This window comes from Salvelinus alpinus, chromosome 6 (assembly GCF_045679555.1).
Source record: "Salvelinus alpinus chromosome 6, SLU_Salpinus.1, whole genome shotgun sequence".
Lineage (NCBI taxonomy): Eukaryota > Metazoa > Chordata > Actinopteri > Salmoniformes > Salmonidae > Salvelinus > Salvelinus alpinus.
In genome coordinates, this window is record NC_092091.1 from 5,756,086 (window position 1) to 5,779,261 (window position 23,176).

The 23,176-nt window shown below is 43.6% G+C and overlaps 1 protein-coding gene and 1 pseudogene across 1 annotated transcript; one reads left to right on the forward strand and one right to left on the reverse strand.

Moving 5' to 3' along the window:
- Window positions 1-7,417: 7,417 nt before the first annotated feature.
- On the reverse strand, window positions 7,418-9,593 carry LOC139577475 (E3 ubiquitin-protein ligase TRIM47-like; annotated as a pseudogene).
- Window positions 9,594-13,986: 4,393 nt separating this feature from the next.
- LOC139577471 (tripartite motif-containing protein 16-like) lies at window positions 13,987-16,573 on the forward strand (the record flags this gene model as incomplete). Its single annotated transcript, XM_071404491.1, has 4 exons — window positions 13,987-14,223; window positions 14,821-14,980; window positions 15,104-15,163; window positions 15,395-16,573. Coding segments are annotated over 4 exons (987 nt in total), but the record flags the coding sequence as incomplete, so codon positions are not given.
- Between the last annotated feature and the right edge of the window lie 6,603 nt (window positions 16,574-23,176).

Genomic DNA, 23,176 nt, shown 5'->3' on the forward strand with positions numbered 1-23,176 from the left:
TTTCCATGCAGCTCCAGGTGACAGAGAACACATCAATTAGGACCAACAAGCTGATCAATGATACTGAGGAGAATTACATAGAGACAGAGAACCAACTGAGAAAACATATCAATGGTTCTGAATGACAACCAATATACATCAACACCAGACATCATGATTCATGGAAATGTACAAGATTAAAACATTGCAATTACAAAAATATGAAAACATTGAATTTTAATTCATAACATCTTCTGAAGATCAAATCAGTTAAATCATTGGAGATAAAACAGAGCAGAATGAATCATCACATCTGGGGACCATCACCACCAGCATGACTAGTATCTATGTGGACCCTACTACAGTTTAACCAGCTCAGCTATAGACTACACCAGCATGACTAGTATCTATGTGGACCCTACTACAGTTTAACCAGTTCAGCTATAGACTACACCAGCATGACTAGTATCTATGTGGACCCTACTACAGTTTAACCAGCTCAGCTATAGACTACACCAGCATGACTAGTATCTATGTGGACCCTACTACAGTTTAACCAGCTCAGCTATAGACTACACCAGCATGACTAGTATCTATGTAGACCCTACTACAGTTTAACCAGCTCAGCTATAGACTACACCAGCATGACTAGTATCTATGTGGACCCTACTACAGTTTAACCAGCTCAGCTATAGACTACACCAGCATGACTAGTATCTATGTGGACCCTACTACAGTTTAACCAGCTCAGCTATAGACTACACCAGCATGACTAGTATCTATGTGGACCCTACTACAGTTTAACCAGCTCAGCTATAGACTACACCAGCATGACTAGTATCTATGTGGACCCTACTACAGTTTAACCAGCTCAGCTATAGACTACACCAGCATGACTAGTATCTATGTGGACCCTACTACAGTTTAACCAGTTCAGCTATAGACTACACCAGCATGACTAGTATCTATGTGGACCCTACTACAGTTTAACCAGCTCAGCTATAGACTACACCAGCATGACTAGTATCTACGTGGACCCTACTACAGTTTAACCAGCTCAGCTATAGACTACACCAGCATGACTAGTCTCTATGTGGACCCTACTACAGTTTAACCAGCTCAGCTATAGACTACACCAGCATGACTAGTATCTATGTGGACCCTACTACAGTTTAACCAGCTCAGCTATAGACTACACCAGCATGACTAGTATCTATGTGGACCCTACTACAGTTTAACCAGCTCAGCTATAGACTACACCAGCATGACTAGTATCTATGTGGACCCTACTACAGTTTAACCAGCTCAGCTATAGACTACACCAGCATGACTAGTATCTATGTGGACCCTACTACAGTTTAACCAGCTCAGCTATAGACTACACCAGCATGACTAGTATCTATGTGGACCCTACTACAGTTTAACCAGCTCAGCTATAGACTACACCAGCATGACTAGTCTCTATGTGGACCCTACTACAGTTTAACCAGCTCAGCTATAGACTACACCAGCATGACTAGTATCTATGTTGACCCTACTACAGTTTAACCAGCTCAGCTATAGACTACACCAGCATGACAAATATCTATGTGGACCCTACTACAGTTTAACCAGCTCAGCTATAGACTACACCAGCATGACTAGTATCTATGTGGACCCTACTACAGTTTAACCAGCTCAGCTATAGACTACACCAGCATGACTAGTCTCTATGTGGACCCTACTACAGTTTAACCAGCTCAGCTATAGACTACACCAGCATGACTAGTATCTATGTGGACCCTACTACAGTTTAACCAGCTCAGCTATAGACTACACCAGCATGACTAGTATCTATGTGGACCCTACTACAGTTTAACCAGCTCAGCTATAGACTACACCAGCATGACTAGTATCTATGTGGACCCTACTACAGTTTAACCAGCTCAGCTATAGACTACACCATCATGACTAGTATCTATGTGGACCCTACTACAGTTTAACCAGCTCAGCTATAGACTACACCAGCATGACTAGTATCTATGTGGACCCTACTACAGTTTAACCAGCTCAGCAGTACCATTGAGCCAAATCCCAGGATAGAGGGGCTGAGTGAATGTGGTCTGGACTCTGTGGAGGAGGGTCATTGTGTCAGAGACACTGTAGAAGGACAGAGTACCTGCCTTGTGATCCAGGTACACTCCTACTCTGGAGGACTGAGGGCCTGATACTTTAGTCTCAACATTATTGTGTCTGAACCAATAACCACCACTATAGCACAGTAAACTCCAGGACTTGTTATTGCGTCCAAATGCACTACCTTTCCCTGTCTCTGTTCTGCTGATGTCTTTATATGAGACTGCTGTATTAACAACACCAGTCCACTCCACCTCCCAGTAACAGCGTCCAGACAGACCCTCTCTACACAGAACCTGACAGTAGTTGGTGAATCTGTCTGGATGGTCAGGATATGGTTGGACTTGGTCTGTAAAGGTCACCTTTCTGTTCCCTTTAGACAGAGAGAGGTCTATGTGTGCTGTGTTTGGGTCCAGTGTGAGCTGACAGGAATCTGGGAGAAGAGCAGAGCAGAGACCAATGAGGGGAGTCAGAACAATAAGTTAAGTCAGATACTGTATCTACCCTGTCTTTGATTAGAGCACAGCAGAGATCAAATCAGAGAAATATGAGGAGTCAGATAGATACCCAGTCTTTGATTAGATCTACTATTGCTATATATTTCTAGAGGGATTGTTAGGAGTGTCAGTAAAAAGAGACTGTTAGTTACTTCACAATAAAGAGACTCACATTGTAACAACTGTTCTCTGGTCTTGGGCTCTGGAGGCAGTACAACATCCACTATATTCACTACAGACACACAAACACATTGACAGAGAGAGGGAATGTTATCATCAGACCATATTCCACATGTATATGACTAGTAGGGAACTTTCAATGGTCTAAAGTTGATGTTCTTATTGTTTTCAACACACCTGTAGTGGAGATCTTGGTCCATTCTCCTTTAAGGAAGTCTTCTAGTTTCTCTCTCAGTTCAGACACAGTCTTACTCACATCTCCAAAGTACTGAAGAGGACGGACAACGATGCTGGGTAAGTCTGATGATACACTGATACTGAAGAGAGACTGATAACTCTGGAGAGAGAGAGAGAGAGAGAGAGAGAGAGAGAGAGAGAGAGAGAGACAGAGAGAGAGAGAGAGGGACAGAGAGAGAGAGAGACAGAGGGAGAGAGAGAGGGACAGAGAGAGAGAGAGACAGGGACAGAGATACAGAGGGATGGACAGAGATACATAGACATAGGGAGGGACAGAGAGAGAGAGGGACAGAGAGTCCAACTTTTTTAGGCAGATTTAGGCTCTTAACCCTAGTGGCTCTGGATAAGAGTGTCTGCTAAATGACTCACATGTAAACTTAAATACAAAGTTAACTAGATATAATTTGTGTAATTTATAGCCTGGTACAGATAGTAAAACTACATTAAATACAACGTTAACTAGATATCATTTGTGTCATTTATAGCCTGGTACAGATAGTAAAACTACATTAAATACAACGTTAACTAGATATCATCTGTGTCATTTATAGCCTGGTACAGATAGTAACACTACATTAAATACAACATTAACTAGATATCATTTGTGTCATTTATAGCCTGGCACAGATAGTAAAACTACATTAAATACAACGTTAACTAGATATCATCTGTGTCATTTATAGCCTGGCACAGATAGTAAAACTACATTAAATACAACGTTAACTAGATATCATCTGTGTCATTTATAGCCTGGTACAGATAGTAACACTACATTAAATACAACATTAACTAGATATCATTTGTGTCATTTATAGCCTGGTACAGATAGTAACACTACATTAAATACAATGTTATCTAGATATCATTTGTGTCATTTATAGCCTGGTACAGATAGTAAAACTACATTAAATACAACGTTATCTAGATTTCATCGCCACATAATAACTTATGTGGAATTTAAAAGACACCGTTAACGTTACCGTTAGCTAGCTAACAACGTATGTTACACTGTAACTTACCGGCAGCCTCACATAAAAACGTATTGGTTAACAAAGCTTTGATTATGACCAAAGTCTATAGTAGTGAAAAGTCTCTCTCTCTATTGTAACTTACCACAAATTGCCATCATAGCCTATCTACATGAATGTGTCCTGTCAGAGTCTTTTCCTCTCCGTTAACCGTTAGCTAGCAGTCTCGAGCCACAGCTGACGTTGACCACAATGAGCTACAAGTAGGACTGACGTCACTACCGGTGCAGCAGCCTCTGCAGCAGCAGCCTCCCCCGGGTCCTAGTGCCCGCCCGGTAACACGGTTAAGATGCGATGGAACGGTTGACGGGAAAACAACAAATCACAGAGAAAATATATCGACTGATATATTGAATTGTTTAGGGTAGCTTTAGCTTTGGCTTTAATAAATTCTGAAAATACTTGAAAACCAAAATAAAAAAGAATAGTAGCCCTCCTCAGGAACCACAAAACCCTCACAGACCAACTTCTTCTTCTATGATATAATGGCGGTCCACAAACCAACGTTAAAGGTGCATGGCGCCACCTACTGTGCTGGAGTGTGTTCAATCACGGTTTACACCATTTCTAAATCCTCCTACCTACCTCAGAACTTCTGAGGAAATAAGAAAGAGTCCTACTAACTTCTAATAGACCCTCCCCCATCCCCCAAATCCCTTCCAACCCCCCCAACCCCGTCCAACCTCAATGACCCTACACTTCAATCTTTCCCTCTCTTCAACATCCTTACAACAATATAACAACACATGCTCCACCGTTTCATTGACCATACCCTCCAGACACAAACCATTCACATGCTGCCAACCAGATGTAAGGACCAGTTCAATGTACAATGTCCTAAACACAATCGAGTAAACACCACCTCTTCCTTCCTAATCTGACCTTTGATCCTTGGTCCACCGACCTTTAGAGGACATATAAATGCCGTCCCTTGTGCTCAGAGTCCCATCTCTTCTGCCTCACATCTATCAAAATGTCTCTGATCTTACATGTGGCCTCACCTCTACCCAGTGGAACATTAATATCAATTATATCTTGTTTCAAAACTATTTTAGCTAACTGGTCTACAATTTAATTTCCTTCCAGACCTGAATGTCCTGGGACCCAGCAGAATCTCACTACTACACCCATTCTCTCATTTCTCCATAATAACATGGATACCTACAACTGTCCAACCAAAACCACTGCCTTGTCTACTAGTATATTCCCAACAGTCATCTAGAACAGTAGCAGTGGGATGCTCAACCTCACAGCCTTTCAACCCAATAAGCTAATGACAATTTATTACGCCGTATATCCAAAGGCATCTCACCTGCCTCCACTAGTAAGACACATACAGATGTTGATTTAAATGCACCAATACATATCCTTAAAGCTATATACTGGATTCTGTCCAGCTTCTGAAGACAAGTCTTTGCTGCTGTTCCATAAACTATACACCCGTAATCAATTGTTGTCCTGATCAGAGCTCTATAAATATCCATCAACGATTGTCTGTCAGCACCCCATTCATAACCAGAGACCCACACAACCAACTACCACGAAAGTGATGGAATGAGAGAGAGAGAGACATCGTTACAACACTGTACATAGACATAATATAACGTTTCTTCTTCTTTGGAGTTTAACGGTGGTTGGCATCCAATATGTTGCATTACCGCCCCCAACTGGACAATAATATACATCTATTTTACTTTGTGATACAAAATGGGAAAAGGGGAAATTATGATAATACTAAGCAACACCATTCCAAAGGGTCAGTGGAAGCTCAGCCCTCCTCAGGAACCACAAAACCCTCACAGACCAACTTCTTCTTCTATGATATAATGGCGGTCCTCTATCCCATGACCTCCTGCACTCAGGATCCCTCACCCTTGACCCATCCTCCTCTACTTTCTTCACTGCCTCAGCATACGACACCTTCTACACTACTACCACCTCAACCTGCCTCTCTCTCACCAGACACTTCTGATCCCCAGCAACATGGACACCCCTACAGTCGACACACACAACTTTATCCACTGAAACTACAATCCTCATCCCATGACCTCCTGCACACTTCCCACATCTTGGAGTCTCCCTCCTACAAACTGCTGCAACTTGACCATAAACGTTGCACCTGAAACAGCTCAGTGGATTCAACACAAAGACTCTAACAGGATAACTGATACATCCTAACATGACTTTGTCGGGTAAAGACTCAAAACGCAAAAGGACTGACAGTGACTCCTCTGTTTCACCACGCTCACCACCGGGTCTGCTTCTCACCAAGCGGCTGGCACCACAAACAACAGGAGTTCTTCAACTTAACTTAACTCTACCCCAGAAATCACACATTTCAATGGTGCCCTGTTCCTGAGAGCAAAGCAAGAAACAGATCTTGACCCAAGTTGCATGACACGGAGCGCCCACTCCCTCTGGTCAGAAGAAACACAAACAAATATCACAAACAAAGTCCACTACAGATTACCTAGGTTACCTTCACTGATTCAACTGCACCCAACTCCTTTCCCACCACCCTGAAACCACTAATGGATCTGCCAAAAGGTATGGATCCACTTTCTCCAACAATGTAACTCCTACTAGACCCAACTCCTTTCCCACCCACCCTGAAACCACAAATAAACTCTGTTTTCCAATTGAATTATAACATTTGAAATGTCTCTATTCCTTTGAAACTTTTGTGAGTGTAATGTTTACTGTTAATTTCTGATTGTTTAATTCACTTTTGTTTATTATCTATTTCACTTGCTTTGGCAATGTAAACATGTTTCCCAAGCTAATAAAGCCCATTGAATCGAATTGAAATGAGAGAGAGATCCATGTTAATGTATAGGGGACATGAGTCAGTCATGGTTACTCATGGTTATGTGATGAGGTAGCCCCGCCTGCTACTTCTAAATCAGTGTCGGTCCAATAGGGAATGTCCTCTTGCTGTAACGGTCAAGATGTTGGTTTCTCCCACGGTAGACCTGGGTTCATATCCCGTCAGTTACATTAACTTCTTCTGGCTGGGGGCAGTATTGAGAAGCTTTGATGAATAAGGTGCCCAGAGTAAACTGCCTGCTCCTCAGTCCCAGTTGCTAATATTTGCATATTATTAGTATTTTAGAAAACACTCTGAAGTTTCTAACAACGGTTTGAATAATGTCTGTGAGTATAACAGAACTCATATGGCAGGCAAAAACCTGAGAAGAAATCCAAACAGGAAGTGGGAAATCTGAGGTTGGTCGATTTTCTACCTAGCCCATATTGAATACACAGTGGGATATTGGTTATGTTGCACTTCCTAAGGCTTCCACTAGATGTCAACCGTCTTTAGAAACTTGTTTGAGGCTTCTACTATGAAAGGGGGCTGACAGCCTATTCCCAACAGTGAGGTCAGTGGGATTGGATAGGGGCCCCTCTCCCTCTCTCTCTCTCTCTCTCTCTCTCTCTCTCTGACTAGAGAAGAGAAGTGAAATGGTGTGTCTCCTCTGGTCAACAATACTCACCTTGAGAGACTCCACAGCCTGTTGGAGCTCCTTCAGCTCCTTCTCTCTCTCCTGGAATATCTGCTGGACCTTCTGCTGACTCATCCCCAGCTGCATCTGTGGAGAATCACTCTTCAATGAGCTATCAAGATTTATTAGTCCAGTAGATCAATAGTATAGTAATGTGACATAGGACCCATAGAAGATAGGGATACAAATATTGAGGAAGTGTCTGTCTGAAATTATATCATTATGTAGTCATGTGAATGATTATAGTTTTAACAGTACACAAATCAGAGAGTTGATTGGGTGTTTGATAACGAATGATAATGGTGTTGTTTGATAACGAATGATAATGGTGTTTGATAACTAATGATAATGCTGTTTGACTTGTTGGATTCTAGCTAGAAATATACTTATTCATGTTACCATACTATAACGTACTGATGACTTTACATGTATAAGGAATGTATATGTTGGGGTCAATGACGGGTGGATAGGAACTGGGTGTATGGAAAGTTACTGAGAGAGACAAGGGGAAGTGCTGAAATATTCTGTTCAAACATGTTATTGTTGAATATCAATGTTCCTAAAGAGGGAGACAAAGGGCAACTAGTTTCAGTCTCTGATAAGGCAGGCCAGCTGCAGAACTAGGGAGGAGTCAGGAATTCAACAGTCTAGTTAGTCTATGATAAGACAGGCCAGCTGCAGAACTAGGGAGGAGACAGGAATTCAACAGACTAGTTAGTCTCTGATAAGGCAGGCCAGCTGCAGAACTAGGGAGGAGTCAGGAATTCAACAGTCTAGTTTCAGTCTCTGATAAGACAGGCCAGCTGCAGAACTAGGGAGGAGCGAGTAATTCGTCTTGAGGTCAAGCCACCACAACGACCCTCCTACTACAGTCCTATCTCACACACATACACGTCCACACCCACAAAGGTTTAAGCATCAGACAGGGCCATGACTACACCAGTGAGAGGAACCAATTCAGTTCCTGCCTAGCAACAGAGATGTATTGGCTGTCTAGATGTGTAAGGAGTTTATCCCGCCTAGTATGAGGTTATAAATATATGTTATTGTGTAATCATACATTGTCTTTGCAGCTGTATGACCCAGTGGGTGAATAAACTTGGTTTGAGTTTTTACTCTGTCTCTTCAGAACCTAACAGGCTTTATAAAATGGTGATATATTTGAAGAATCTGGGTTAACATTTCTATACAATCAAGGTTTGTGTTCATATTTGTTCTGCCCTTGATCAATTTAACTTGAATGATCTCATATTCAAACAGATTTAGTTCCTACTGTATCTTTAATTCTTTGTTTATCAGACAGTAACCAACAAGTTGTTCTGGTCTTACCTGTTTCTCAGTCCTCTCTGCTGCAGCTGACACTGTATCATGGCCTTTATGTTCATCCATCACACACAGCAGACAGATACACTGCTGTTCGGTACGACAGTAAACCTCCAGCAGTTTGTCATGATGAGAGCAGATCTTCTCCTGTAGTTGTGCGGTGGCTTTGACCAGCTTGTGCTTCTTCAAAGCAGGAAATTCATAGTGAGGTTGGAGGTGAGTCTCACAGTAAGATACCAGACATGCCAGACAGGACATGAGGGCTTTCTGCTTTCTGGTCCCAGTGCAGAAATCACACGCCACATCTCCAGGTCCAGCATAGCACAGAGCAGGAGGGGGAGCAGCCTGGAGTCCTGTCTTCCTCAGTTTCTCCACCATATCAGCCAACATGTTATTTTTCCTCAGATTAGGCCTTGGAGTGAAGGTCTCTCTGCACTGAGGACAGCTATAGTCCCCTTTCAGAACATCCTGATCCCAGCAGCCCTCAATACAGATCCTACAGTAACTGTGTCCACAGGGGATGGTGACTGGCTCCTTCAGTAGATCCAGACAGACAGAACAACAGAACTGGTCCTGGTCCAGCAGAACTCCCTGCTGAGCCATTTGGACGGTTGTTCACTCTCACACAGACAGACGACACAGAGACTCAGATCAGTTTTGTTTCCACAGAAGAGAGTTTTTGGGAGGTATGGACTTTCTGGTTTTGCCAGATAGGTGAGTTTAGAGGGAGGGAAGGAGGGAGGGAGGGAGGGGTTAGAGAGAGGGAGGGGTTAGAGAGAGGGAGAAAGAACTGCATGCAACGTCGAGAAGGAGACACATATTTTAGTTCCTAGGTTAGGACCCTTAATATTAAATAGAGTGGTTAGAATATATGAAGGGTAACAGTTTCTATGAAGTACATATTATAATTATTTTAATGACCTTTATAATGCCTTATAATACACGTATGTGTTATAACACTGATTATAAGTGTCTATAATAATTAATACGTGGTTGTAATGAGGAGGGAACTTGATATTGATACAATGTACTGTAGGTGAAATGAATACTGTATGTATTGACTGATCATTGAGAATGAGGTAATACTTTACATTACAGGGTGGTTATTACTGTTAGGTCTAGGGTCAGGGTTAGAGGTACTACATTCAGCAGTAACCCTAGACATATCTAGGACTAAAAAGAGAAGACGTTTTACAATCAGAGTTCTTTGTATCTCTTCTTAGTCATACAGATCCCCACATCTTATAGGTGGACGGGGTTATGGACATATACAATACATTATCTCTGAAACCAGATGAAATGAAACTGGCTTTCAGCAGGAAAAGCTGCTCTAATAATCCTAACCATGGCTGGGTGTCTTCAGAGACTGAGAGGTAGAGAGACACACTGTCAAGGTGACAGGTATCCTAGTGGTTTAGAGACTGAGAGGTAGAGAGACACACTGTCAAGGTGACAGGTATCCTAGTGGTTTAGAGACTGAGAGGTATAGAGACACACTGTCAAGGTGACAGGTATCCTAGTGGTTTAGAGACTGAGAGGTATAGAGACACACTGTCAAGGTGACAGGTATCCTAGTGGTTTAGAGACTGAGAGGTATAGAGACACACTGTCAAGGTGACAGGTATCCTAGTGGTTTAGAGACTGAGAGGTACAGAGACACACTGTCAAGGTGACAGGTATCTTATTCTATTATAGTCATTATATTATATTGTATTATAAGAGTCTCCACTCAGTATAGTGTTAATGATGACTTTTTGTTGTGTACATTGATTGAATGGTTAGGACTATCTCTCTATAGTCACAGTTTAAATCCCAAGAGACCAGGAGACCTAAAGGAAGCCTTCAACACTGCATCCCTTCATCCAGTCATAGTAAACTGTCTGTCTGTCTGTCTGTCTGTCTGTCTGTCTGTCTGTCTGTCTGTCTGTCTGTCTGTCTGTCTGGTTGTTGTTGCATCAGTATTAAAAAGCCTTACAACTCTATGCACAAGGACGACTTTAAACAATAAAACATTTACTTGAAGAACAGAGCAGATGCAAAGTTTAAGACACCAAGAGGGTGTCCTGCAGGTAAACAAGACACCACTGAATCTTCTGGTCTTCTAGAACCAAGAGGGTGGCCTGCAGGTAAACAAGACACCACTGAATCATCTGGTCTTCTAGAACCAAGAGGGTGGCCTGCAGGTAACCAAGACACCACTGAATCCTCTGGTCTTCTAGAACCAAGAGGGTGTCCTGCAGGTAAACAAGACACCACTGAATCCTCTGGTCTTCTAGAACCAAGAGGGTGGCCTGCAGGTAAACAAGACACCACTGAATCCTCTGGTCTACTAGAACCAAGAGGGTGGCCTGCAGGTTATCAAGACACCACTGAATCCTCTGGTCTTCTTGAACCAAGAGGGTGTCCTGCAGGTAACCAAGACACCACTGAATCCTCTGGTCTTCTAGAACCAAGAGGGTGTCCTGCAGGTAAACAAGACACCACTGAATCCTCTGGTCTTCTAGAACCAAGAGGGTGTCCTGCAGGTAAACAAGACACCACTGAATCCTCTGGTCTTCTAGAACCAAGAGGGTGGCCTGCAGGTTAACTTGTTAGGGATAGCCCTCCCCATTTTCTCAATTTCCACCTGAAAACATTCCCTAATCTAACTGCTTGTAGCTCAGGCCTAGAAGGAAGGATATGCATATTCTTGGTATTATTTGAAAGGAAACACTCTGAAGTTTGTGTAAATGTGAATTGAATGTAGGAGAATATAACACAATAGATCTGGTAGAAGAAAATACAAGGAAGTCAACAGACGTTTTTTGTTCTTTTATTGTTGTTGCATCTTTAAAATCAACAAGAAAGGCCAAACATTCAGTTATGATACTGGGGATCATTTCAAAATCAGAACATAAGTAGGCAACAGTATTTGACCAAAGTTTCAGATAGATACCTTCAGGAATGAGTGAGGTACATGCCATTGAGCATGAAGTCACCCAGGTGTCCCTAACAAGTTTCCCAAATGTACCCAAGTGGCCGAATTGGTACATTGATACAAATAACTATATACAAAATACAAAACAATTATTCTAACATACCCCAAAACATATATATTTGAAAAATTCTAGAAAAAAAAAATGAATATTTCAACAACAAAAAAAAGACTCTCAGTCCTCTACACAATGTTGCATTCCTGATGCCATGCATTTCTATCATATAATATAATGTTCATGAAATCACAAGTCCAATACAGCAAATGAAAGATAAACATCTTGTGAATCCAGCCATCATTTCCGATTTTTTAAATGTTTTACAGCGAAAACACAATATGTATTTCTATTAGCTAACCACACTGGCCAAAGACTCAACCGCATATTTTCACCATGTTTCTACCGCATAGGTAGCTATCACAAAACCGACCAAATAGAGATATAATTATTCACTAACCAAGAAACAACTTCATCAGATGACAGTCTTATAACATGTTATACAATAAATGTATGTTTTGTTCGAAAATGTGCATATTTGAGGTATAAATCATAGTTTTACATTGCAGCTACCATCAAAAATATCACCAAAGCAGCCAGAATAATTACAGAGAGCAACGTGAAATACCTAAATACTCATCATAAATAATAAATTCCCCATGGCAACACCCTCAGTGATCGAAATGCTGATATTTCCTTCCCCATTGAAGACATTTTGTAACGATCCTCTTGAGGAGAGAGATTGGACCAAGACGCAACGGGTAATGAAGACATGATGAATTTATTAAACAAGACGAAAACGAACTACACTTGATAATAAACAAAATAACAAAACGACGTAGACAGACCTGAACTGGAAAAACTTACATAAACACGCAGAACAGGAATAGACTACACAAACCGAAACAGTCCCGTGTGGCGCGACAAACACAGACACGGAAGACAATCACCCACCAACAAACAGTGAGAACATCCTACCTTAATATGGTTCTCAATCAGAGGAAATGAATTACACCTGCCTCTAATTGAGAACCATATCAGGTAACCTATTAACCAACATAGATACACATAACATAGAATGCCCACCCCAACTCACGCCCTGACCGACTAAACACATACAAAAACAACAGAAAACAGGTCAGGAACGTGACACATTTTGAATTATAAAGTGTATGCACACGCCATTGAATATCTCGCTGAATGCCTATAAAGATGGTTGTTTAATAGTGCAAATAAAAATATTTCCACTTTCTCCCCCTCTCTATTTCCCTTCACTCCTCTCCAACTATTTTCTTTAATCAACACATTTCATTGCCTCTGAGAAGTATTACAGCCTCCTCCTAGGTGCCTCCAGACACTCATGAAGTCAAGGCTCTGGACACTACTCTTGATCAGGCCATCTTGGATTTCGACCCACATTCACTTTGATGCATCAGACAGGTGTTCTGTACCTGTCTGTCCAGGAGGGAGGAGAGTAGAGCAGGACCAAGAGGTGTTCTGTACCTGTCTGTCCAGGAGGGAGGAGAGTAGAGCAGGGCCAAGAGGTGTTCTGTACCTGTCTGTCCAGGAGTGAGGAGAGTAGAGCAGGACCAAGAGGGGTTCTGTACCTGTCTGTCCAGGAGGGAGGAGAGTAGAGCAGGACCAAGAGGTGTTCTGTACCTGTCTGTCCAGGAGGGAGGAGAGTAGAGCAGGACCAAGAGGTGTTCTGTACCTGTCTGTCCAGGAGGGATGAGAGTAGAGCAGGACCAAGAGGTGTTCTGTACCTGCCTGTCCAGGAGGGAGGAGAGTAGAGCAGGACCAAGAGGTGTTCTGTACCTGTCTGTCCAGGAGGGAGGAGAGTAGAGCAGGACCAAGAGGTGTTCTGTACCTGTCTGTCCAGGAGGGAGGAGAGTAGAGCAGGACCAAGAGGGGTTCTGTACCTGTCTGTCCAGGAGGGAGGGGAGTAGAGCAGGACCAAGAGGGGTTCTGTACCTGTCTGTCCAGGAGGGAGGAGAGTAGAGCAGGACCAAGAGGTGTTCTCTACCTGTCTGTCCAGGAGGGGGGACAAGGCCTGGTGGACCTGGAGATAAGGGTGGCAGCGTTCTGACTCAAAGAGTTGCAGAGGCTACTGTACCTACTGTCTGTCTGTCTGTCTGTCTCTCTCTCTCTCTCTTAACAGCGCTCTGCACAGGCAGCAGTGGAGGACAGTGATCAGATCTTTACTGAGCTGATCCGCTCCATTGAGAGAAGGAGCTCTGAGGTGAAGGAGCTGATCAGAGCCCAAGAGAAGGCTCAAGTGAGTCAAGCTGAAGGACTCCTGGAGCAACTGAAGCAGGAGATAGCTGAGCTGAGGAAGAGAAGCACTGAGCTGGAGCAGCTCTCACACACAGAGGATCACATCCATTTCCTCCAGGTAACTAAACTGTCTTGTTACATGTGATATGAAATTAACTTCATGTGAAACTATTCATCTACATCATTATGTTGTCCTGTCTGTCTCTCTGTCCCTGTCTCTCTCTCTGTCCCTGTCTCTCTCTCTGTCCGTCCCTCTCTCTCTGTCCGTCCCTGTCTCTCTCTCTGTCCGTCCCTGTCTCTCTCTCTGTCCGTCCCTGTCTCTCTCTCTGTCCGTCCCTGTCTCTCTCTCTGTCCGTCCCCTCTCTCTCTCTGTCCGTCCCTCTCTCTCTCTCTCTGTCCGTCCCTTTCTCTCTCTCTGTCCGTCCCTCTCTCTCCCCCTGTCCGTCCCTCTCTCTCCCCCTGTCCGTCCCTCTCTCTCCCCCTGTCCGTCCCTCTCTCTCCCCCTGTCCGTCCCTCTCTCTCCCCCTGTCCGTCCCTCTCTCTCTCCCCCTGTCCGTCTCTCTCTCTCCCCCTGTCCGTCTCTCTCTCTCCCTCTGTCCGTCTTTGTTCATCTCTGTTCCCCTTTCTCTCTCTGTCCCTCCCTTTTTCCCCCTCCCTCTCTCTCTCTCTCTCTCTCTCTCTCTCTCTCTGTCTCTCTCTCTCTCTCTCTCTCCAGAGTTATCAGTCTCTCTCCAGTATCAGTGTATCTTCAGACTTACCCAGCATCGTTGTCCGTCCTCTTCAGTACTTTGGAGATGTGAGTAAGACTGTGTCTGAACTGAGAGAGAAACTAGAAGACTTCCTTAAAGGAGAATGGACCAAGATCTCCACTAAAGGTGTGTTGAAAACAATAAGAACATCAACTTTAGACCATTGAAAGTTCCCTACTAGTCATATACATGTGGAATATGGTCTGATGATAACATTCCCTCTCTGTCAATGTGTTTGTGTGTCTGTAGTGAATATAGTGGATGTTGTACTGCCTCCAGAGCCCAAGACCAGAGAACAGTTGTTACAATGTGAGTCTCTTTATTGTGAAGTAACTAACAGTCTCTTTTTACTGACACTCCTAACAATCCCTCTAGAAATATATAGCAATAGTAGATCTAATCAAAGACTGGGTATCTATCTGACTCCTCATATTTCTCTGATTTGATCTCTGCTGTGCTCTAATCAAAGACAGGGTAGATACAGTATCTGACTTAACTTATTGTTCTGACTCCCCTCATTGGTCTCTGCTCTGCTCCCAGATTCCTGTCAGCTCACACTGGACCCAAACACAGCAAACACAAACCTCTCTCTGTCTGAAGGGAACAGAAAGGTGACCTATACAGACCAAGTCCAACCATATCCTGACCATCCAGACAGATTCACCAACTGGTGCCAGGTTCTGTGTAGAGAGGGTCTGTCTGGACGCTGTTACTGGGAGGTGGAGTGGACTGGTGATGTTGTTACAGCAGTCTCATATAAAGACATCAGCAGAACAGAGACAGGACAAGGTAATATATTTGGATACAATAACAAGTCCTGGAGTTTAAGGTGCTCTAGTGGTGGTTATTGTTTCAGACACAATAATGTTGTGACTAAAGTATCAGGCCCTCAGTCCTCCAGAGTAGGAGTGTACCTGGATCACAAGGCAGGTACTCTGTCCTTCTACAGTGTCTCTGACACAATGACCCTCCTCCACAGAGTCCAGACCACATTCACTCAGACCCTCTATCCTGGGTTTGGGATTGGATATTTTCACCTTTTCTCTGGTTCTGCTGAGCTGATAAACTGATTTGTTATTAATTAAAATTCAATACAATGTTTTAATCTTGTACATTTCCATGAATCATGATGTCTGGTGTTGATGTATATTGGTTGTCATTCAGAACCATTGATATGTTTCCTCAGTTGGTTCTCTGTCTCTATGTAATTCTCCTCAGTATCATTGATCAGCTTGTTGGTCCTAATTGATGTGTTCTCTGTCACCTGGAGCTGCATGGAAAATGGTCCAGGAACTAAAGGACAATTCAGGACTAGTCAGCCCACTACAAGCTGGTATCACTTACTTTCTACTAAACTATATGGACTGGTTTCCCAGACACAGATTAATCATAGTCCTGGACTAAAAAGTATGTTCAATGTAGATGTCCAGGAAACTGGCCCTAAATGTGTCATCTTTCATCCTCCCATACTGCTCAGTCCAGCAACATTAAACCTGTCCAGCAGGTGGTGCTATTGACCAAACAATAAAACCAGCAGATATCTGGACTTGCCACTCAGTATATCAGTAATGTTCAGAATAGTACTTTAATATCATTGGAGATTGATGGTCTTTTTAATCCACTATCCAGAGTCAGGAACAGATGAAGTTAGGTCTGCTACTGTTCAGTGATTAAATATGATTTATGGTGATGGGAAATAATAAAAAACACTAAACTTCATCTAGTAATAGTTTTCCTTTGTTATTTATTCCAAGGTGTGTCTTTAACTTGTAAATGTATTGTGTGGAGGTGAGCTAGTGGTGTGGCTGATAGAATAGAATGAAAAGGGAGGAGGGGAGGAAGAGGGGAGGAGTGAAGGGCTGTTCAAGAAACCAGATGAGGAAGATGTTCAGGGGAATTACTGTCTCTGTCCCAAATGGTTCTCTATTCCCTATGTAGTGCACTACGGTGCTTCTGACCAGGTCTGAAGTAGTGTTCTACGTAGGGAATAGGGTGTAGATTTATTACAATATCATGCTTTAGTGTTTGGCACAAAAATATATTAGATCTCCACCCCCCCACTTCCTGTCTGTCATCCCCCAGTTCTGTTAAGACTTCCTCTCATTGAACTGGGCCTTATTCTAAATGGTCACTTTGTATTGATAGTCCATACTGGTCTTTACTATGGTTCTACATACAGTATCTGTATTGATAGTCCATACTGGGCTTTACTATGGTTCTACATACAGTACCTGTATTGATAGTCCATACTGGGCTTTACTATGGTTCTACATACAGTACCTGTATTGATAGTCCATACTGGGCTTTACTATGTTTCTACATACAGTACCTGTATTGATAGTCCATACTGGTCTTTACTATGGTTCTACATACAGTACCTGTATTGATTTTTTATTATAGTTTTTATTTTACCTTTATTTAACACAACATTAAACAACACTATAAACACACATACAGTACAACAATTACATATTACATTAAAAACACAAACATCTTGACTAAAAACAGCTGGCCTAAAAACAATTACAATCTTCTATGATATATACATCGATCAAGTGTTTAAACTCCAATGAAACTAGATCATCACATTTTAAAATGTTCAGGAGAGAATTCCAGGACCACGGAGCTGAGTAACTAAAACTATTTCTACCATGACCTGTTCTAATTCTTGGTACTGTTAGAAGCAAATCAGAATGGGACTGTAATTGATATTTATTTACTGACCTGACTAAAAAAGAACAGAGATAAAATGGCATTTTACCCAACATGGCCTTATAAATCAGTGTCTACCAGTGTTTAAGACTACTCAAGGTCAATGACGACCAGCCAACAGCGCTGTAGAGATCACAATGATGTGTTAGACGTTTCTGATTTGTAATGAACCTGAGGGCTGCATGATACACTGAATCAAGTGCTCTCAGGGTAGTGGCTGAGGGCTGCATGATACACTGAATCAAGTGCTCTCAGGGTCGTGGCTGAGGGCTGCATGATACACTGAATCAAGTGCTCTCAGGGTAGTGGCTGAGGGCTGCATGATACACTGAATCAAGTGCTCTCAGGGTAGTGGCTGAGGGCTGCATGATACACTGAATCAAGTGCTCTCAGGGTAGTGGCTGAGGGCTGCATGATACACTGAATCAAGTGCTCTCAGGGTAGTGGCTGAGGGCTGCATGATACACTGAATCAAGTGTCTCAGGGTCGTGGCTGAGGGCTGCATGATACACTGAATCAAGTGCTCTCAGGGTAGTGGCTGAGGGCTGCATGATACACTGAATCAAGTGCTCTCAGGGTAGTGGCTGAGGGCTGCATGATACACTGAATCAAGTGCTCTCAGGGTAGTGGCTGAGGCCTGCATGATACACTGAATCAAGTGCTCTCAGGGTAGTGGCTGAGGCCTGCATATATATAACATCACTAAAATCTAAAACCGCCAGTAATGGCCTCCAGAGAAAAACAAGAACCGCCTCCCTGGCCTCCAGAGAAAAACAAGCCTTATGCCGGTAATAAAAACCTATTTTCAGCTTGAGCTTCCTTATCAAGTTCTCTCCATGAAGAGTGAAGCTCAGCTTGTCATCAACCCACACACCCAAATATAGGTACACTTTGACCTGCTCTATAGTATGTCCAGACAATGTAGCAATGACATGATTAGTAACATGCCTGGCATTTGAAATTCAGAACCAGCTTCAAATCATACAGATTCTGTTGTATAATGTTAAATGCTCTTTGGGCATTTTCAAAAGATAAAGATAAACTACTACCACTTGAATAAAGAACAGTATCATCTACATTAAAATGAACATCCGCTGTTTCATTAAGATCCCCAATGTTGTTGATATACAAAAGGAACATCCGCTGTTTCATTAAGATCCCCAATGTTGTTGATATACAAAATGAACATCCGCTGTTTCAATGAGATCCCCAATGTTGTTGATATACAAAATGAACATCTGCTGTTTCATTAAGATCCCCAATGTTGTTGATATACAAAATGAACATCCGCTGTTTCATTAAGATCCCCAATGTTGTTGATATACAAAATGAACATCCGCTGTTTCAATAAGATCCCCAATGTTGTTGATATACAAAAGGAACATCCGCTGTTTCATTAAGATCCACAATGTTGTTGATATACAAAATGAACATCTGCTGTTTCATTAAGATCCCCAATGTTGTTGATCTACAAAATGAACATCCGCTGTTTCAATGAGATCCCCAATGTTGTTGATATACAAAATGAACATCTGCTGTTTCATTAAGATCCACAATGTTGTTGATATACAAAATGAACATCCGCTGTTTCATTAAGATCCACAATGTTGTTGATATACAAAATGAACATCCTCTGTTTCATTAAGATCCACAATGTTGTTGATATACAAAATGAACATCCTCTGTTTCATTAAGATCCACAATGTTGTTGATATACAAAATGAACATCCACTGTTTCATTAAGATCCCCAATGTTGTTGATATACAAAAGGAACAACAGTGGGCCCAAAATAGAACCTTGCGGAACACCTGAGCACACCTCTATGGACTCAGATTTACAACCATCCGCCATTACACATTGTGTACGATTTGATAGGTAATTTATAAACCAATCTAGATCATGACCTGTAATTCCACAACATTTTAACCTTTGCACTAACACAGCATGGTCCACGGTGTCAAAAGCCTTTGACAAATCAATAAAGACAGACACACTTGTTGTCAAGAGCACAGTGGATGTCATTTAAAACCTTCAATGTTGCTGAAACAGTGCTGTGGCCAGACCTAAAACCTGACTGCATCCATTTAAAATGTTGTTTTCTTGGAGGCCTTCAGCTGCCTACTAACTAAGGACTCCAGTACCTTTGAAAGTACAGACGGTGTTGATATGGGTCGATAGTTGTCAAGTAGCGAAGGATCTCCACCTTTCAGGAGAGACAGTACAGATGATGTTGATATGGGTCGATAGTTGTCAAGTAGCGAAGGATCTCCAACTTTCAGGAGAGACAGTACAGATGATGTTGATATGGGTCGATAGTTGTCAAGTAGCGAAGGATCTCCAACTTTCAGGAGAGTGTCATGTTTTGTCTTTGATCATCATGTCTTGTCCCTGTGCTTCCCTCTGCTGGTCTTATTAGGTTCTTTCCCTCTTTCTATCCCTCTCTCGCCCCCCTCCCTCTCTCCCTCTCTCGCTCTCTCTCTCTATCGTTCCGTTCCTGCTCCCAGCTGTTTCTCATTCTCCTAAACTACCTCATTTACTCTTTCACACCTGTCCCCTATTTTGCCCTCTGATTAGAGTCCCTATTTCTCCCTCTGTTTTCCGCTTCTGTCCTTGTCGGATTCTTGTTTGATGTTTGCTGTTCTGTGTCCTTGTTCCGCCCTGTCGTGTTTTTGCCTTCTTCAGATGCTGCGTGTGAGCAGGTGTCTATGTCAGCTACGGCCTGTGCCTTCCTGAAGCGACCTGCAGTCTGTGGTCGCGTCTCCAGTCGTTCCTCTCTACTGACGAGAGGATTTCAGTTTCCTGTTTTGGATTTACCTAGGATATTATCCAGGAGTATCATTGTTTGTTAAAGACTGGAATAAAGACTCTGTTTCTATTAAGTCGCTTTTGGGTCCTCATTCACCAGCATAACAGAAGAATCCGACCAAGAATGGACCCAGCGACTACGGATTCTCGCAACACTGCCGTCGAGATCCAGGGAGCAATGCTCGGCAGACACGAGCAGGAATTGTCTGCTGCTCGTCATGCCGTTGAGACCCTGTCCGCTCAGGTCTCCGATCTCTCAGGACAGTTTCAGAGTCTTCGTCTCGTGCCACCAGCTACTTCCTGGTCTTCCGAGTCTCCGGAACCTAGGGTTAATAACCCACCATGTTACTCTGGGCAGCCCACTGAGTGTCGCTCCTTTCTCACCCAGTGTGATATTGTGTTCTCTCTCCAGCCCAACACATACTCAAGAGAGAGAGCTCGGATCGCTTACGTCATATCACTCCTTACTGGTCGGGCTCGGGAGTGGGGCACAGCTATCTGGGAGGCAAGGGCTGAGTGTTCTAACGTTTATCAGAACTTTAAAGAGGAGATGATACGGGTTTTTGATCGTTCAGTTTTTGGGAAGGAGGCTTCCAGGGCCCTGGCTTCCCTATGTCAAGGTGATCGATCCATAACGGATTACTCTATAGAGTTTCGCACTCTTGCTGCATCCAGTGACTGGAACGAGCCGGCGTTGCTCGCTCGTTTTCTGGAGGGACTCCACGCTGAGGTTAAGGATGAGATTCTCTCCCGGGAGGTTCCTTCCAGCGTGGACTCTTTGATTGCACTCGCCATCCGCATAGAACGACGGGTAGATCTTCGTCACCGAGCTCGTGGAAGAGAGCTCGCGTTAACGGTGTTTCCCCTCTCCGCATCTCAACCATCTCCTCCCACCGGCTCAGAGACTGAGCCCATGCAGCTGGGAGGTATTCGCATCTCGACTAAGGAGAGGGAACGGAGAATCACCAACCGCCTTTGCCTCTATTGCGGTTCTGCTGGACATTTTGTCATGTCATGTCCAGTAAAAGCCAGAGCTCATCAGTAAGCGGAGGGCTACTGGTGAGCGCTACTACTCAGGTCTCTCCATCAAGATCCTGTACTACCTTGTCGGTCCATCTACGCTGGACCGGTTCGGCTGCTTCCTGCAGTGCCTTGATAGACTCTGGGGCTGAGGGTTGTTTTATGGACGAAGCATGGGCTCGGAAACATGACATTCCTCTCAGACAGTTAGGGAAGCCCACGCCCATGTTCGCCTTAGATGGTAGTCTTCTCCCCAGTATCAGATGTGAGACACTACCTTTAACCCTCACAGTATCTGGTAACCACAGTGAGACCATTTCCTTTTTGATTTTTCGTTCACCTTTTACACCTGTTGTTTTGGGTCATCCCTGGCTAGTATGTCATAATCCTTCTATTAATTGGTCTAGTAATTCTATCCTATCCTGGAACGTTTCTTGTCATGTGAAGTGTTTAATGTCTGCTATCCCTCCTGTTTCTTCTGTCCCCTCTACTCAGGAGGAACCTGGTGATTTGACAGGAGTGCCGGAGGAATATCATGATCTGCGCACGGTCTTCAGTCGGTCCAGAGCCAGCTCTCTTCCTCCTCACCGGTCGTATGATTGTTGTATTGATCTCCTTCCGGGGACCACTCCCCCTCGGGGTAGACTATACTCTCTGTCGGCTCCCGAACGTAAGGCTCTCGAGGATTATCTGTCTGTTTCTCTCGACGCCGGTACCGTGGTGCCTTCTTCCTCTCCCGCCGGAGCGGGGTTTTTCTTTGTTAAGAAGAAGGACGGTACTCTGCGCCCCTGCGTGGATTATCGAGGGCTGAATGACATAACGGTTAAGAATCGTTATCCGCTTCCCCTTATGTCGTCAGCCTTCGAGATTTTGCAGGGAGCCAGGTTCTTTACTAAGTTGGACCTTCGTAACGCTTACCATCTCGTACGCATCAGAGAGGGGGACGAGTGGAAAACGGCGTTTAACACTCCGTTAGGGCATTTTGAATACCGGGTTCTGCCGTTCGGTCTCGCTAATGCTCCAGCTGTCTTTCAGGCATTAGTTAATGATGTACTGAGAGACATGCTGAACATCTTTGTTTTCGTTTACCTTGACGATATCCTGATTTTTTCACCGTCACTCGAGATTCATGTTCAGCACGTTCGACGTGTACTCCAGCGCCTTTTAGAGAATTGTCTCTACGTGAAGGCTGAGAAGTGCGCCTTTCATGTCTCCTCTGTCACATTTCTCGGTTCTGTTATTTCCGCTGAAGGCATTCAGATGGATCCCGCTAAGGTCCAGGCTGTCAGCGATTGGCCCGTTCCTAAGTCACGTGTCGAGTTGCAGCGCTTTCTCGGTTTCGCTAATTTCTATCGGCGTTTCATTCGTAATTTCGGTCAAGTGGCTGCCCCTCTCACAGCTCTGACTTCTGTCAAGACTTGCTTTAAGTGGTCCGGTTCCGCCCAGGGAGCTTTTGATCTCCTCAAGAAGCGTTTTACATCCGCCCCTATCCTTGTTACTCCTGACGTCACTAAACAATTCATTGTCGAGGTTGACGCTTCAGAGGTGGGCGTGGGAGCCATTCTGTCTCAGCGCTTCCATTCTGACGATAAGGTCCATCCTTGCGCTTACTTTTCTCATCGCCTGTCGCCATCGGAACGCAACTATGATGTGGGTAACCGCGAACTGCTCGCCATCCGCTTAGCCATAGGCGAATGGCGACAGTGGTTGGAGGGGGCGACCGTCCCTTTTGTCGTTTGGACTGACCATAAGAACCTTGAGTACATCCGTTCTGCCAAACGACT